Genomic DNA, 14,545 nt, shown 5'->3' with positions numbered 1-14,545 from the left:
AAGTCATTTCCGGACGAGCCTCCAGCTCCAGGATACAGCCGTCGGAATGGAAACTCCTTGCTTGATTGGAGTGGTGATAAAACAGTTTCTACACTGTCCGGGGGGTCGACTTTTTCGATGGCCCGATAGAGGATTCTATGAAACCCTACAAAGTAACAAAGTAAGTAGAATAAGAATACTGTTTAATTAGAAGGTTAACTTCCAGGTATTAACTATGGTTTCCTTCTTCAGGTATCAACCATTGAAAGGGAAACCAGTTCAAGTCACTGATCCAGAAAAAGTAGAAATGGTTAAGAAACTGATGGGACCCTATCATTTATACAGACAAACAGAGTGGTTTAGACATGATCATGAGTATGAAAGGGACCCTTATGAAAATTTAAGTAGAGGTTTTTTGGGACTGCCATCAAAAGGGGGAAGCTGAGACCTTCATAAATTATGTTTCTCCGATTTCTTAATTTATTGAAAGGGTAATAATATTTCGAGATAATATATTGAATTGAATTTTGCTTTGGATTTATTTGATGGTTTGCGATCCCGTTTAAATATCTCTGCTCCACCGCACCGCACCGCTGACATAATATAAGGGGTCGTTAACATATTACGCCATCACGTTTGGCCAATTGCCAACCCATCCGCAATCAGTTTTAAACATAGCGATTGTATTCAAATTACACTAGCATTATCATTTATGATAGCGTAATATGTAAACGACCATTACAAATCCTGAATTAGGAATACAGATACAGCTGACCATGAAATGTGAATAAATTTATCAGATTGTTTGACCTCCTGACTCGCTTGTACATTATTGTTGTGGCTAATGCTTCTGAATTATTTCTCCACAACCTGTTTAGAATTTAGATCCCAGCTTGCCAAGAAATGTCTAAATGAACTGTGAACAATTTCTCCATTCGCGTTAGGAGTGCTCGAATTGTAAATATTTCATTGAAGTGTGATGTCTGATAGACTACTGTCTTTTAATTTCCAAGGCTTTCAATGTAGTAGAATGTCGCGAAGTTGGTCAGAAGATTTGATCACTATAAAAATCTAGGATCTTTATTACCTTAGTTATCGCGTCAGACTCCTACCCCGCCCTGATTTGTATTAAACGATAATGGGTTACTATGTAATATGTACACAAGATATGATTCATCTCAAGGTGTAATGATATTACGGTATTCAGTGGACGATAAATGAAGATCTTCCTGAGTTAAATATCGCGGGGTAAAAATAAACAAAGCACTAATATATAATATGTGTACTACATAATGCATAATATGTAAACAGTTATGGAGTTCTTGGATAGATTTCAATTGTCCAGGCAATTATTTCAGTGAAATTTGCTCTTAACCATTTTCTTAACTGAAATCAACGTGTTTTATTTGTCTGCATTACTAAAATGATACGCAACAAACATGTAGTTTAACCTTAAATAAACACTTGCAGTCAAAAATATTATCCTATGCAATCTCCACAGCAGCTGACCCTGCCAAATAATTGTCTGATATTACACACTGTATTTCAGTGGCCTGCAGGGAATCGGGTATCGTATTCACCGTTGGAGTCCATATTTCTGTATTTATAAATCATAAATGTAACCAAGAATACATGTTTGATGTTGGCAAAGACTTGAACAATACTGAATCTACTATGAATTACCCGGCTTTCTTCATTGATCTGGAATTTCTAAAAGTTGCTAATTACAAATAAGTAATGGTATACTAATTAATTTCTATACCGAATATAACTATGATCGATTGTGAGTTTTTTGTACAGCAAAAAACAATCCTCCACATGCACCCGGCCCTTGAGTCTACTGTCTAAAACGGGAAGCTAACGGTGGATACTGGATTATAATATGGACCACCGACCATCCCTTATGTGGGCACTCCTGTTACTGGTCGAAGTATTCCTAAAGATTCCATGAACTTAGAGTCAATACTATTACTAAAGTTTGGGACAATTTTGCAGTGGTCACAGACAGGTGAAATGCAACTTGGTCGATCTTTCTCAGATTTCAGAAGTTGTGTCTTTGAACGGTTTGAAGAAAGGATTTGGAAAAATCTGCCAGGTCTAATCACATTTTTTACTACACACGCTCATGTGTGGACATGTGCTCAGAATTAATTCCTAATATTATTTAGTGCGCGCGCTGAATGTCATGTTATGGTGGATGATTTAATTGCTTATTTAAACACAAACTATCAGTTCGGTGTTCGCGCGTTACATACATACTATTAATGCCCTTTGCGGCTCACAGGGTCACTGAATGTAAGGTATCTCTCTAACCGTTACCAAGGCAACGTAATACAACAATCTCTTTGCTAAGAGAGAATTATAAAAGGAAATTTCGCTTAGTGACAAGAAGACTTAAACTGTATAAATCACTTTATAAATTTCACAAATGGGAACAATAATAATCTGGCAAGATCTATAATAATCCTACCCTAAATGTACACTTCACCGATCATTACTCAAATCTTCAATTAAATATAGAAATCATTCATCGTCTAATGCGTCAAATCAAACTCTTTGTTCCTACTAAAATCGTAGAATTCCTGATCTTTGCAAATCTCTTTTGCAGTCTCTAAATAGTTGACGTTATTTATCTTGTCAATCTTGTGTATCTTGAGAAAACTGAACTTCTCGGCATCTCAATCGGTTTACCCTGTAAATATTTAATATAAATAGTAAGATCTCATCACTCGTCCAGAGTCTCATTAAATTACCAATAATGTGCCTCTTTGGTTGCTTCTGATTATGGTTTGATCATATACCTACTGTAGGCACAGGAAATTGTCGAATACAGGACCACTTAAGCATAGTAATCTGGCAACCTGTTACACTTGACCATCGTCCACTTTCACTTAAAGATTCTGCTTTACTTTTACCAGCAACTATAACATATAAATTATAAATATATAAACTGTGGAATGTTTACAATATTTACCCTGATGACAGTACTAGGACCACCTCCAGTCTTGGAGACCCTGTATTCGTCCTGCCAAGTGTTGACTCCCCGTCTCCGGTGGTCACACGTATCGTAAAGCTCGCTGTGAGTCTTCCGCCATTTCATTTCCGGCTTTATACTCACGTTTTTCTAGCAAAAGTGAGTAGTTATTAAATAAGCAAGCAAAGAGATGTTGGCAAGAAATAAATATATTTGGACAGAATAAATAATCCGAACAGTCTAAACAAATATTTGTACTCACAATGGCATAAGGTTTGTACTCAAATGGTGGTTTGTAGTCCTCTCTGTTGGTTGTACCCAGAAACATCACATTGTGATTTGATGTGTGTCTGATTATACCCCCCTCCTGAACCCTAAATAATATTACTTATCTCACAGCACTCCAGAAACAAACAGATTCTCAAGCGTTTAATTTGGAGCAGCGAACAAAGAGTACTGGAAATGTAGCTTAAATCATAAAATAGTAAAGAAACGTACTTTTTCCAGTCGACTTGTTTGAAAGCGTCCTGATCGAGCATAAACTTGTGAACTTCCTTTCTTTGGAAATCTGACTTCTTGTGCAAGTCCGACATTCGCTCTTTCATTTCGCTTATTGGAGGTTTCTCCTGCAAGGAGTTGTGTTATCAAATAGAAGGAGAGGGGGGCAACCCCTCAAATGTGTCAGATCTTATTTCTAGACCCGAGTTATAGAAGTAATACATAATACACTTGCTCTTACATTAAGAAAACAAATTATTTCCTAAAATGCATCTGCTAGTAAAATCAATGAGTTTCCTAGGCAACTGAGAGTGCTCTTTATTCCTTTTAAGTGCCTAAGTAATGTAGTTAAAGTTATTATAATAAGCTCTTACAAATACGTATTGCCCGACTCCGTTGCAATACGTTGACTTGTGAAGATTGTAATTATTGGGATTGGTTATGTCGTAGTCTTTTGGTTCGGATTCTCTCATTTGGTGCCTGAAGAATGAAATTAAAGTGGCAAAACTAAACCAAAGTTTTAAGTGCAAGTAAAATAGTACAACTTTCTGTCAAGGGTTTAAGTAAAGTAAAGAAGTCACTTACTGGCCGTTTAAAGTTGATAACAAAATGTAAGAGCTATAGAAACACAATCTGAAATGTAATGATATTTAAGTTATTACCAGTTTGTGTTACGGACCCCTTTTCTAAAGGAGCAATGGTTGGATCGGAGGAGCAGTGATCCCTTGCGTTCAGCGTATTGGGGCACCCCATACTCCATAGCTAACATCCTACATTCAATTATTAAAAATTAGAATCGCTGCTTCTCATAGACTAAAGATCGCCACTTAATGAATTTTTTTTCATATATAGTTTGGCGGCATTTTAGAAAATAATGAATTAAAGCATGACAAACGAGGACGACTAATCATCAGATCTGTATTTGTCAGTACGTTATTTACTTCTCAAAACCGCAGCCTTTATTTTTTAGGACACTTAAAACGAGCGGTGAGCGTAGCAGACTATGTGGTATAAATTAGACTATTATGCAGTGTTACTCAACAGTCAACATCAATCAGGAATTGTTAGCTCAAGCAAATTTTAACTGAAAAACTTTTCGGAATATTCTACAAAAAGTCTTAACCAAGTAAGAATCGTTGAGTTAGATAATGTAAATCTGTCAATAAACAAGATTAATAGTATAATAACAATCTGTCATCAAGGAAAATATTTTAGAGAATGAAATATCAATCACCATTTTAAGTCCAGCTTATTTATGTACTACATAATCTTTACTTGTCATCTGTCTTACGCTTAAAACAGCATCAATTACATGAACGATTATGAAATTATGAACATCAACGTACAAATTACTTAGTCGAACATTAAGCATGTCACATAGACACTGGAACACATGTGACATTACATAGATATATGTTGTTGTCAGGACAACACACTATTTTTGATACATGCGAAGACTCTGCCAAATTTTTCAGTTTAGGTATAACAATATGAAATATGATACACGATAAACATATTGCGATATAACTCGCCAAACAAGGAATTTTATAGAAATGGCATCTGTTCCCAATATCAGAAATAGAGTGTTTTGAACATGACCTGAGAAACCATTTTCTGTGGTTTAAAAAATCAAGAAATGCAACAAAGTTGACTGTTGGGATTTTTCTTTTCGTCTTGGATCATTTGGCTAACATCGTTCAGTTTCATTCTTTCTGGCGTCAGAATAGCATCGATTGCTGCCACATCTACTGTCGTTTTCCCATCCTTTTTCGCGTCGTCGGTAACTTTTTTAATTTCAGTAACCATTTGGTGCATGAGCTCTATTTTCCGGACTGTTGTGGCCATATCGAAACCTCCGCCAGCACCTTCCATTTTTTTCATGTATGAGGTGAGCTTTTCTTTCTCGTTCAGTGATTTCAATTCCTTTGTAGTAAGCTTGTTTACCTTAGAATCATCTTCAAGACGTTGTTTCCCCCAAACTTTTACGATGAGCACCTCTTCGTTGAGGTATTCCAGCAGTTGCTCCGTAACAGGCGAATGAGAAAATACTTTTGACCAGTTCCAATCAGGATTCTTAGAATTAATATGGTCAGTTTCGTTTGGGGAGTCCTCTAGATAGAGTTTGAACTCACAGTAAACATCGTTGGATATTTTCTGAGGAAGACCTTTAGCCCCAACAATGATAAATTTATATTTCATGTTTTTACCGATCAATTCATTGGGCTCTTCTACGAAATAATCGTCATCGTCATCTTCAATTGGGGTTTCATCCTGTTTAAGAGGAACGATATTGACTTGAAGATAACCCCTCTCTTGGGCCTGGTAATCAGTTATTATCACACTTTCTTCAAATCCAATCAGGTAAGTCAAACACTTGAGATGAATTTGAGCTTGTCCTATCAAAACATGACTAGCAACTGTTTCATAAAACGGATCAATATCCTGTGGAAGATCCCAATCAGCATCTTCGTCGACATAGCCCTGATACATTTCCAACATTTTGTACTTTCGGTTAATAAACTTGTTACGATCCCAGAGCCAAGAATTGTTATGAATCAAATCAGAAATCTTCACCATGACTTCGGTTCTTCCCTTACTAAGACCTCTGGCCTGAGGGGCGACAAGAACTATCTCGAACAGCTTCTTCTTGTCGAGCTCTACGCTTATTGCATTTGCTTCGTTAACCATCGGCATCAACGAGATAAGATCCTCTTGGAGCAGGAGCTCCTCTGGTGATTTTCCTTTTCTATCAACATCGAAGCCAGATTTCTCCGCGATCTCAGTCTGAACCACATCCCAAGTAACCGGTTCGAAAGTTTTCCCTGCCTTGTTAGCCTTCTTGAACTGGTAGGGATGATGAACCACATACACGTGACCCGCACTAAACAGGATCCTGTCATTGTGGTGTAACTCAGTTCGCGTCGTTAACGGATCACCGTTCAAAGTCACTTTGGCGTTCTCGCGAACAGTAATATAGATAAGCTGTTTATCAACTTCAATCAAAGCATGCTCGTCCATAATACTGAGACCCTGTAGTCTTACTTGACACTTTTCTCCTTTACCAATTAGAACTTTGGTTCGCTCAATGAGATGGCACACAACACCCGAGAGAGCTGGATCTTCGTTTAAATTCCAAAGGTAAGGTTTTTTGTGTCTCTTCTCTGTGTCAGACTGTTTCTTCTTTCGTTCTTCCTCCATGGCTTTTTCCATCTCTTGTAATTTCTGCGAAGCACTTTTTTCCGAGTCTTCTAGTTCCATATGATTCTGCATCATTTGTGCTCGTAACTCGTCTTCTATTTCTTTTCTCATCTTCTCCTTCTCTTCTTCAGATACCTCAGTACTCGCCTCAGCTATCATGGCTACATCAGGTATCCCTGATCCACCTAACATATGCATCAATTTCGCGTTTTCTTCTCTTAGCTCCCTGATTAACTTCTCTGTCGGAGACTCATTGACCTCAGCAACAGTTTTAATTCTTTTGACTCTGTCAGCAAATTTAAGCGTCGACAAGCTCTCATCATAATTGATGTCAGCTGGAGATACGGCTGCCATCATAACTGTTTTACTGTTTCCTCCGAGAGCGTTCTTGAGGAGTTTAGTCAGGGAAGAGTCTCTGAAAGGGACAATTACCTTTGATTTACCAGGAGCCTTGCCTTCAGCGGCTACATCAGCAAGAGCAGCTATTACGTTACCGAGCGTAGAGAGCGATTGGTTGATAGCAGCCCCTTCTTTTAACCGGTCACCAGTTGCCGCTGTAGAAGCTGCCCTCTCACTGCCAGCTAAATCTACTAAGTTTATTACTGATGTTTTTGTCATAGCCTGTTGGCCTTCCTCTTTGGTCTTCTGGACAAATGTTAAAGCAACGATTGTATGGGCTCTGCTACTCGTTGCATTCATAGCTGTCGCAGCGACTGTCCTGTTTTTTGTCCCGTTGTCCATTTTCATTTCGATATTTTCGTAACTTCCGACAGCGTGTGTGGTTAGCTTGTCTACATAGAAACCCTTCTTTGGATGTTCCCGAATCTTAAGTCCACCTTTGAGCTTTAATGAAGCAGGATTTAACAAGTCTCTCACTTGTTCGTTGTAAATTTCAATCATAGCAAGATTAACTTCATATTCATCCTGTGGTTTTGCCGCAACTTTCTCCTCAATTTTAGAGAACAGTCTCTGACAAACAACTGGAATAACACCTTTATTAGCTCCGTACCCCACAATCGAGTAGGACTTACCAGAACCCGTCTGCCCGTAAGCGAACAAGGAACAGTTATAGCCAGCCCAAGCATTAAAGAGGACCCCCTCGCCCAAATCTTTGAAGACCCTCGCTTGATCACAGTACCGGTCATCATCCGGGTGCATGTAGCCCTCAGCGTCCTCTTTATACCCATCGTGTGACCAATAACTATAATCAAAATGGAACTTCTTCGGCTCCACGTTCCCTTTAGGGTGGTTGATGATTGTCTGGCTGCCCTGCATGTCGATCACCAGCTTAGCTCCTCTCTCCTGTTCTCGCATGTTGAAGGGCCGAACCCTCACTGCTACCTTGATTGTCTCGGCCATCCTCTGAAATATTTGATGTAACAAACTTTAAATTAAATGTTCCACATTGGAATTAGAAATTTGCGAAACTCAGCGAAAATTATCGATACAAAGGTTGCCATAGATTATTCAACAGAATCATGTTTTGCTGACAAGATCAATAGGATCAAGAAGCTACCCGAGTACCCGTACAATCATGAATTAAGACGTGCAAATATAGATTCGAATCAATACATTTAATCAGTGTGATACAATTTGAATCAGAAGAAAAACATGTCGATTGTTAAAATTTATTCAATGATTATAATCTTACTATCTTACTATACAAAGCGAGACCGTAGAAACTTTTTTGGCTGTGTGGAATGCTTTTATGGCCTTTTGACTAGTATGAAGAAATACAAAATTGGTTGAGGAATAAAAACTTTAGGTCCCAAAATTTGGACCAACAAGTAGTGTCAAAATCGCAAAATAAACAAATATTGTTGTCTCTTGTTGTCTCTAGGTTTAGACGAGTTCCTGATAGTATTCCGAAGGCGTAAATAAATCAAAATCAACATCAATCACAATGCTTTATAACAAAAATGGGTTCAATACGTTACATGCATTTATAGCTTTAAACATAATATTATCGTCGAACATACCTTAAAGCATGCAATATCTTAAATTAAGATTCGTAATATTGTGCGTACGTATAATAACAAATCACTATCAAATACATCACTGCACTATCTCATTGATTAATCATTTTGGCGGATAACACAAACTGGCATGCACTCAAACACTGTCAATAATAATCAGAATAGGATCCTCAATTGAGTGTCTCAAAGAATCATTTTAAAACAATACCTTTGTTCTGACCAGCCGCTTTATCTTTTTGATAGTATCTCGTTCAGCCTGACTCGACATTACACTTGTACGATCGAAGGCAAATCCTTCACAAGTTCAACAAACAATATTCTGACTAAAAGCAATCAGTACACCGCCGAAATGAGATTGTCGAGTACTCAAGTTTAGCACTGGATATTATTGCATGATACTAAACCGGTGAGGGGTGCCTTGTTCGTCGAGCAAATCATTACTTGGTATGATTCGTGATCCTCATATTTCGTGTCATTCGATATTGATTCGTGTTGACATCAAGGGCGAGATCTGGAATTCCTCACATCTCACATAAGAGTAACTTAACTCTTTGGGTGCCAAAATTACATCAGATGGCAAGATTGATAAAGAAATAAGTGTCAGGATTGGAAAAGCAACCGGAGCTTTTAACCAACTCAACAACATTTGGAAGAATAAGAACATAAGCATTAACAACAAAGTGCGAATCTACATCGCAGCTGTTCTTACCATTCTGACCTATGGATGTGAGATATGGAACACGACTCAAGTGCAGACAAGAAGATTGGAGTCTTTCCATCAGTACTGCTTAAGAAGAATCCTGAGAGTGAGGTGGTTCCATCGAGTAAGTAATGAGGATGTTTTAAGAAGGGCATCAATAACTGCCCTTGCTGACATAATAACAACAAAACGGCTGCGTTGGTTTGGACATGTCAGTAGAATGCCTGAAGATCGGTTGCCCAACTATTTACTTGAATGGAAACCCAAGCATGGGAAGAGATCAAGAGGCAGGCCTAGGAAGAGCTTAAATGATGTATTCATTGAGGATGCTGAGCAGAGATTGGATCGTAATGGACTCACGATTGATTGTATGAGAAGATTAGCTGCAGACCGAAAGGGATGGAGAAATGTTACCCGCCGAAGTTGTATAATACAAAGTAATGACGCAGTCGACGCAGACTAATCCTTTTGGATGGAGATCTCGCCATGTAACATGTATGTATGTAACTCTTTAAATTTGGTCCTCCCACAATGAAAGAAATTGTTATCACTAGGTAGATTTGCAGGTTTATCTAATCTTTCATTTAAACGATTTTCTTAGTTACAGATTGATAAGGGATCTTTAAATTTAAGCTGTTAATATTGTTATGTAGTACAATTATGTAGTACAATTCGACATTTATTCTATGAGGATCATTAATATCGTTTCCAAAATATCCATCGTTGACAGTTATAATAAGAGTCATCAACATGAACAGGGTCAGGGTCCGAGGGTTACTTTATGAACTGAAAATACTGACAATAATGTACATTTTAAACTCTGAGAGAGTCGGGTTATTATTTTCAGGGAAAGTTTTAACTTTCAGCATTTTCAGTTTAAGGGTCGTTCATGTTACATCTTATGTAATCACTGAGGGGGAGCGGGTTTCTAAATGATTACGCTAGTGTAATTTTAACACAGTAGTTATGTATAATTGATAATCTTGATCATGGAGGGGCGAACTTACATGTACTTGATTAGGTCTCCTCAATCATTCGAGTGGCCTGCACCAATGAACTCCTGTTTGTGACGTATCATCTCCCTCCAAAGTTTGCGGTCACTAGCCATCTCGCTCGCTCCTTCTAGGTCTATGTCAGTGTTTCCTGTAAACGATGCAGCATCTTCCAGCAAACATTTCATCCAGATCTTTCTTGGACGACCCCTAGATCTTCTCCCATGCGCAGGGGTCCAGTTAAGCAGATACTTAGGAAGCCTAGTGTCTGGCATTCTGGTGACATGGCCAAACCAACGCAGGCGGTTTGGAGGGGCGAGGGGGATTAAAAATTGGCAAAAAAGTTATTATGCAATATAATATATACTTTGCGTTCCTGAGATATTGTCGAGCCGAAACCAAGTCTGCCTCTATGAAGTGTACTTGGGTGGTTGAAAGAAGATGTTTGACTGTTTCCATTGCATCTCAGCAAGATTTCCTGACTCCTGTAAAAAGTTGGCAGATGGTAATTTTTTCTTGCTGGGTAAGAGTTGGGGGTTTCTTGCTCCTTCAGTAACTATTTTATAATTGAGGGAGCCAGCATGCAGCAGTCCTGCAGTCAAGTACGACACTCCATTGAAATCAAAACGGACCAAAATCTGTCAGTAAAGATGCATTAATAAAGGGCGAAAACCGATAACAATTATTTGTGGACTGTGCGTGTAAGAGATGTATGATAATTATAGTCGCCACTCGCCTTGCTATGCTATAAGTTGGCTACAGCAATGCAATGGTGACAAAACTGACCATTTAACTGCTCATGAGCAATAAATTCCAAAATCATAATTGTTTTACAAGTCTGTTTTACAAGTCTTTAAACTCAAATAATCGATAAAACATTCTTGATAAATATGAATTACAAATAAAAGTTTGTAAATGAAACGTGATATGGCTGTTCCCTTGACCCCCACAGTTTGCAAACTGAATTTCCTAGTCGACCAGATTTGCTGACCCATCATGTGGTTAGATGTGAGGGTCGCTCATATCCATTAAACTTGTTGTTTTCTTGTATTAGAAATAAAATTTTAATTCTGTATATGCTAATAAGATTTCAAAATTAATAACGTAGAAATATACTGTAAAAGTTGCGAATATTCATGTGTGAGTATTTAGAATTACCGCAAACTGAGCAAATTGACTTGGTAAATATTCCTTTAAAATAATAACGCATAATAATTGCCCATTATCAATAAATAACTCAGCCTTTTAAGTGTGCAGGTCATTTGTCTACTCTAACTGCAGCCTTAACCAAAAGTCTCAAACATCTTCGTCCTGTATAATACGAAACAAATACATTACAAAATCATTCTATACAACTATATTTCTGGATTATAATGCTTTTGGACACGAATGGAAACACACATCATAAGGCTTGAAATCTTCGTAAAACTACATCATTAGAGCCTGTAAAAACATTTAACTTTAAGATAAGCACTCTATCAAGTATATATATATATTATGATTGGCTACTGGGACACGTCATACACACGGTTGGATTGTTAATTCGGTTGAAGTACCTTTACATCCATTATATATATATATATATAACTCTAAAACTCTGGTCACAAGAGCAACTGCCTAAGCGTGCAGAAGTGAAAACAAATAAATAAAATATACTAGCAGTCCTTAATACTCGTAATAAATAGATTCATTCAATGTCATAAAACTCTTAACCATACACGTGACCAGTAAAATAATTTAATTGGTCTATAGACTACTGTATAAAATTCTCAATATATAAACTTTATTGACAATAATAAATTAGTTAAAATCACACCAACCTTTGGTGTATAAATGAGTAAACAACCTCTATTTGTCGTAAAATATCTTTCATAATATTATAGTATATGCTATAATATTAAAACTGTTTATCAGAGTTCAGGTAACAGAATTTAACTGTAATGGCACCTCTGTAGTATTATCCATTGTTGAGATGTAACCATTTTTTCGTCCGGTCTTGATTAACCCGGCTCACGATACATATGCTTCGTCCGGTCTAACATTGAACCCGGCTCACTAATCATAGGGATGGTGTAGTAGTTGGAATATGACACACTGTTTACAGTTTTATCTCTGTTCGAAGGAATTCTTCTGCATCCCTTGTTATTTCAACCGCTAAATCAAAGAACTCACGAAGTCTGCTCCATGATATTAACATTGAGTTTCCACCATAGCCCTGGTTAAAGATGTTGTGGAATGGGTGTCTTTTGAGAAGCTCACTCATGCTGTTCCTTTTATTTGGTTTTATATCATGACAGAAGATAAGCAGGTGAAGTGAGTTTTGCTCCCCTCGTCCACATTCACACAGTGGAGAATCAAATTTACTGCTGTTGAACCGGTGAAGAAATTCATTCATGATGTTGTTGGGGTAGAACAGACTTAGGAATAGGGTTTCAAGTTGCCTAGTTGTTTTGGGCGGAAACTTAAGCTTTGTGGTGCTCACTGTAGAGGCCTCTGTATAATATAACCTTCCAACTGATACTGGCTGTTTATGGAAGATTGCCAAAGCTGTTCACTGTAATGTTTCATAACCAATTTACTGTAGCTCTATCAAGTAAAAATAATATATAATCATCATAGTTTATTTTACCTGGGGACCCCAGGCTATTATGTTCATAAACATAACCGGAAAAAGATTCGGCGGAATGACAGGCTGAGCGCCGCCCAGTAAAGTTTTATTAACTCAATTTTTCTGGATTAGTGTTTTGGTATGTGCAAAAGCATTCAGCCGATTCAGGCCCACGTATGCCCAATTACATACCTGTCCTTTTCCATAAACAAAAAATAATGATTCGATTCCTTCATAAAAATAGAAAAAGGGCTAACTGGGCGGGTTTAGTGCTTTATTGAATTGTTATGTGGTTGCTTGCAAGAACTTGACGGATGCAGATGTTACTCCGTTGCTCGTATAAATTTCTACGGAGTAGCGCGCGCCGGGCTTGACCATTGTTTATTGTCTGGCCCGGCGCGCGCTACTTCAAAGAAATTTAGACGAGTAACATCCGTCAAACGCCGGGCAAGGCCATTAACAATGGACAAGCAAGAACTTGTTGTCTATTTATGTTTTTACCCTGAATAAGCTCTATTTAACTAAAAACTTTCGTGCGATCGTATCTCCTGCGCCCTGCGGTCAATTCAGCCGAATAATACAGAAATTATTGGGTTTTGAAGAGGGATCCTGTTGTAGGTTTATAACCTACCAGGACGCGCGCCGAGTTGGACTCGTCGCGACTGTTTTAATATTTGGAACAGATATTTTACGAGTATCACTCGTTAATAATGTCGTAGCTACTTTAAAAATTAAGCTCTGAATGTTGTTACCAAACGCGCTTATATCCTTAACGGGTGATACTTGTAAAATATCTGTTCCATGTATTGAGTTTGATTCACGATGTCAATCCTTCGCAGCTCGGTGAGGCACAGTGGTGCATCTCGCCGATCTACCGAAGGTTGCGAGAAGCATTATTTGATGCGCGCGCGACCCAGTAGTGCATCGCGCTACAAGTATTGAGTCAAACTCGGCGCGCGTCCTGGTAGGTTATAAACCTACAATTATATCCCCGTGCACGGCGCTCTTTTCGAGCTTCTTACCTGTGAAGAGTACTGTGCGCTCCAACTAAATCGCTCGCCCAAATTTTAAGAAAATTTTTGTGAAAAGGCCCTTTGGGTATTAAATTGACCTAAACCGATGTATTTTGGACGCTGATTCCGAAACACCCCCATGATGTGGGTAAAAATGCTTCCCTGAAAAGTTATGGGCAAAAAACCGTTTTGGTCACGCGACAGGCTGATAAACATGGTCTGAATCCGATTGTTTAAGACTCAGGTTAGGAGAAACAAATTTTTTTTTGGAGAAACAAATTTGAATTTTGATCTTTATTACAGATTAAACATATCATATATAACCATAAAAGCCGCGCGTCGGCTGATTGCTTCAACTTGGATTGGTAGTAATTTCAGTTTACAGAAGCTGAAGGACGGCAGCTCAAAAGCCCCAGTGAACCATCGGAAAGATCAAGGACTCGAGTGCCAATAGTGGCTTTTTCGAACCCATTTTCGCCGATTTGCTGTGGCCCAGATGAGCCGCGCCCTGCTGCTTAACGGCACATGGTGGTTTTTGTTTAAATACTTATTTAAATTTAAGCGATAATTCATTTGGTGGTTTACAGTTTTTGAATCATGTTCATCA

At 38.2% G+C, this 14,545-nt stretch overlaps 5 protein-coding genes across 8 annotated transcripts in view; 2 read left to right on the top strand and 3 right to left on the bottom strand.

Moving 5' to 3' along the window:
• Positions 1 to 1,368, top strand: part of LOC134826057 (uncharacterized) — an 80,055-nt gene extending 78,687 nt beyond the window's left edge. For all 3 annotated transcript variants that reach the window (XM_063838320.1, XM_063838319.1, XM_063838318.1), the window contains exon 5: positions 232 to 1,368. In XM_063838320.1, coding sequence (XP_063694390.1) covers positions 232 to 424 — 193 coding nt within the window. In that variant the 3' untranslated portion in view covers positions 425 to 1,368. The remainder of the gene's footprint in view (positions 1 to 231) is intronic.
• Positions 1 to 14,545, bottom strand: part of LOC134826055 (nucleoside diphosphate kinase homolog 5-like) — a 114,580-nt gene that overhangs the window by 64,216 nt on the left and 35,819 nt on the right. The window contains exon 1 of one of the 2 annotated variants that reach the window (XM_063838316.1): positions 3,703 to 3,712. The exons of the other annotated variant lie outside the window; for it this stretch is intronic. The gene's annotated coding sequence lies outside the window, so the exon portion shown is untranslated. Of the gene's footprint in view, positions 1 to 3,702; positions 3,713 to 14,545 lie in introns of those variants that run through there. 2 annotated transcript variants of the gene reach the window in all.
• The window catches only part of LOC134826044 (uncharacterized), a 93,205-nt gene that overhangs the window by 58,526 nt on the left and 20,134 nt on the right, over positions 1 to 14,545 (top strand). The window lies entirely within an intron of this gene.
• Positions 2,358 to 4,239, bottom strand: LOC134826054 (cilia- and flagella-associated protein 95-like). Its single transcript, XM_063838314.1, has 6 exons — positions 4,114 to 4,239; positions 3,826 to 3,931; positions 3,452 to 3,579; positions 3,216 to 3,327; positions 2,954 to 3,103; positions 2,358 to 2,671 (listed from the first exon to the last, which is right to left on the bottom strand). The coding sequence occupies exons 1-6, from the start codon at positions 4,218 to 4,220 to the stop codon at positions 2,609 to 2,611; spliced, it is 666 nt and encodes a 221-aa protein (XP_063694384.1). The 5' UTR covers positions 4,221 to 4,239; the 3' UTR covers positions 2,358 to 2,608.
• Positions 4,509 to 9,082, bottom strand: LOC134819464 (kinesin-like protein KIF28P). Its single transcript, XM_063829420.1, has one exon. It carries the CDS (start codon positions 8,006 to 8,008, stop codon positions 5,081 to 5,083), a length of 2,928 nt encoding a protein of 975 aa, XP_063685490.1. The 5' UTR covers positions 8,009 to 9,082; the 3' UTR covers positions 4,509 to 5,080.

The sequence above is a fragment of the Bolinopsis microptera genome, chromosome 1 (genome assembly GCF_026151205.1).
Source record: "Bolinopsis microptera isolate Bmic1 chromosome 1, MBARI_Bmic_1.0, whole genome shotgun sequence".
Lineage (NCBI taxonomy): Eukaryota > Metazoa > Ctenophora > Tentaculata > Lobata > Bolinopsidae > Bolinopsis > Bolinopsis microptera.
Note: the sequence above shows the minus strand (reverse complement) of the source record. Positions and strands in the feature narration are given on the sequence as shown.